This window comes from Corylus avellana, chromosome ca1, assembly GCF_901000735.1.
Source record: "Corylus avellana chromosome ca1, CavTom2PMs-1.0".
Lineage (NCBI taxonomy): Eukaryota > Viridiplantae > Streptophyta > Magnoliopsida > Fagales > Betulaceae > Corylus > Corylus avellana.
In genome coordinates this window covers 46,240,988-46,243,594 of record NC_081541.1, presented here as the reverse complement: position 1 = coordinate 46,243,594, position 2,607 = coordinate 46,240,988, and the positions used below count along the sequence as shown (strand labels likewise).

General features: G+C 36.7%; 2 protein-coding genes across 4 annotated transcripts in view; both read right to left on the bottom strand.

Annotated features, from left to right (window-relative positions):
- Positions 1–1,672, bottom strand: part of LOC132176990 (uncharacterized) — a 2,199-nt gene extending 527 nt beyond the window's left edge. Inside the window, exons 1-3 of one of the 2 annotated variants that reach the window (XM_059589176.1) lie at positions 1,345–1,672; positions 1,233–1,264; positions 740–1,144 (exon numbers count right to left, since the gene is read on the bottom strand). In XM_059589176.1, the coding sequence (XP_059445159.1) occupies positions 1,140–1,144; positions 1,233–1,264; positions 1,345–1,649 (342 nt within the window). In that variant the 5' untranslated portion in view covers positions 1,650–1,672 and the 3' untranslated portion in view covers positions 740–1,139. Of the gene's footprint in view, positions 1–739; positions 1,145–1,232; positions 1,265–1,344 lie in introns of those variants that run through there. The other variant, XM_059589168.1, reaches the window with a different exon arrangement.
- Positions 1–2,607, bottom strand: part of LOC132176926 (putative disease resistance protein At3g14460) — a 19,689-nt gene that overhangs the window by 16,368 nt on the left and 714 nt on the right. The gene's annotated exons all lie outside the window — the stretch shown is intronic.

The window sequence follows — 2,607 nt, the reverse complement described above, 5'->3', positions numbered from 1 at the left end:
ATATGCAATGGTTATCTTTCCTAAGCAATGAACATTTGGAAAAAACACACAGAAGAATCCCTCCAAGAAATGCAACAAAATTGGCAATTAAACAGCACCTGAAATCACAAGAACACCTAGAAGATAAATGAACAAGTAAAACACATGATGATAGGATCGAGGGTCATCAACCAACCCAAAATTGGATTAATCAGCACCATATACAACTCGACTTTGTGTTTGAGAGTCTTTGAAAGACATAACCCTGGCTTCTTTCTCCGCAACAAAAAAAAAAAAAAAAATTAACAGAAGCCAAATATTGAGGCAAAAAATAAAATACATCATAGGGTTTGCCCCATAAAAATATCCTAGTCAGAGGAGAGATTCTTACTATGATTCTGTAGTATTGTTAAAATAACTAGAAAAGTCTTTCATCTTTAAGAGATTTGATGGAAATTGAATTGTTTTAATTATCAAGTGAAACAGATTTCCTAGTATAATAGATAAACGAAATCAGAACTCTTCAATGATGTTTGTTGATCTCATATTGTAGACAGCAAATATAATATATATCCTTGGCTCATATTGTATCTACTATGTTTATATCAAAAACTCCAAATATATACATATGACTTTAAGTGAAACAGCAGTATAACAAAAGGCAGATCAAAATGAAAAATAACATGTGCCAAAAATATAACAGAAAAAGAAATAATAAAGAATTTCATCTAGCAACCATCCAGCTTCTAACACTACATCAAAGATATTACCAAACACACGTACCAAGTTCTGTAAAGTGTCATCCCATCCCTTGAGATCACAAGTTCAGGTGACAGGTCATGGGAGCCAAAAACCTTAAGGTACTCCATTGCTGTTGTTAAAAGCCCATGACTTGCTAAAGTTTCAGCATATGTCTCAACAAGACTACACAAAGATGAACCGAATTGGTTTTACTCAGTTGCCAAGGCAAGAGCAATAGTCTTTTCCATCAAATCCTAATCAAACTCCAAATTTTTTGCCTTCCGTCAGAGAATATACATGTCTAAGATCTCTCTCTAATGACTTTGAAGATGGATTCTCTCCTTGGTGCGCTGTATGCTTCTCCACGGTAGGCGGCTGCGCCAGAGAGTACTGCCAATGTCAAGGCTTGTGCGTGTATCCTAGCCTAAAGAAGTGAACGCATTTTAGTATCTCACACTGTTTTTTAAGATGAATAGCTCAAGAAGTTCAGGCCTTGAAGAGATGGAAGTTACCTTGCATGAATAAGCTAGTGACGGCCCAATTCCTGATACCCAGAGCGCCCCTGTATTAGCTACAAGTAAAAAAATATGAACATATTAACTGAGAAAGAAGATTACTACTGACCAATGCTGGTCAGCTTGTGCTCTGAGACCCAAGACTGAATTGCTTCCATCTTCTTTTTCTTCTTCCTCTTCTTTTACCAAGTTCTCAGTACACCAGTGAGTAGAATGAGTGGGGTGGAAGTGAATAAAGTCTACATGATGAAGCAAGTATGTCATAGAGCAAAGTCCATTCCTCTCTTTGTGCAAACTGTTCATCGATGAATTAAAAGCATAAGCCAGTCCAACACAGATGAAGAGGTCTTTAAAACACTTCCTCAAGTCAGCAGTACATTCAACCAAGTGTGGAAAGAAAGCCACAAGGGACATCTTTAAAGGTCTGGTCACGAGCTTACACATATGTACATTACACTACCAAAATGTAAGAATTTCTATAACTCAAAACAAAGTAATTCTAACCTAGAAAGCGAAAACGAAAGACATAAACAAGTCACAGATAATTCACCTGAACAAACCAAATTCAAATTCAAGGATCTCCCCATTTCTCTCCAGGTCATTTGGACACAGTCTTCAATCTCTTTGCAGCCTGAACAAACCCCAAAATGACCTGCAACTCGTCCATTTGCTTCACCACCAGAAAAATGGAGTTTTTATTACAGAGTAATGCTATCTAGTATTAAAAAGCTGCTTGAACTAACATTGTAAGTACAAGAAAAAGGGAGAAGCAACCAGTTTTGAAAGTACATGCGACATGAAACGCCTCTGAACAACATCAACTAGTCTCTCTTTTGATGGGTTGGGGATAGCATCCACATAGCAATCCAATATGTTAGAACACAAAAAAAGTGACTCAATTAACTTACTCCTATTAGAAAAACTCACAAGGTTTAAGTGTCGCCAATATCTCAACAAAGCAGCCATCTCCAATTCGATTAAGTCAACCTTCTGCCGAAAAAATGTTTTAGTAGAGAACTAACAGTAAATAAGTTTGACAATAAACTCTAAAAACGTTTTTCACCTACCAAAAACATTGTACAACTCAAAATGGAAGAATCAGGATTGAGCATGTGCAATGTTCATTGAATTGATTTCTAAATTCAAAATGTCAGCAAACATCAGTTGCCCTTAAGCCAGTCCGACACAAATGAAGAGGGAGCACCAATTGAGAAGAAGTGAGTAGGCTCAGTTGACCATCTGCAACTGAATCCATGAGCACACAAGTGGAGTTTCATTCTAGATTACCTGCTGCAAAGGTAAACACCACTCAAAATCCAACCGATTTGGAATCTTCAGGGCTTTGCTTTTAATTCAATTTTTTTTTTTTTTT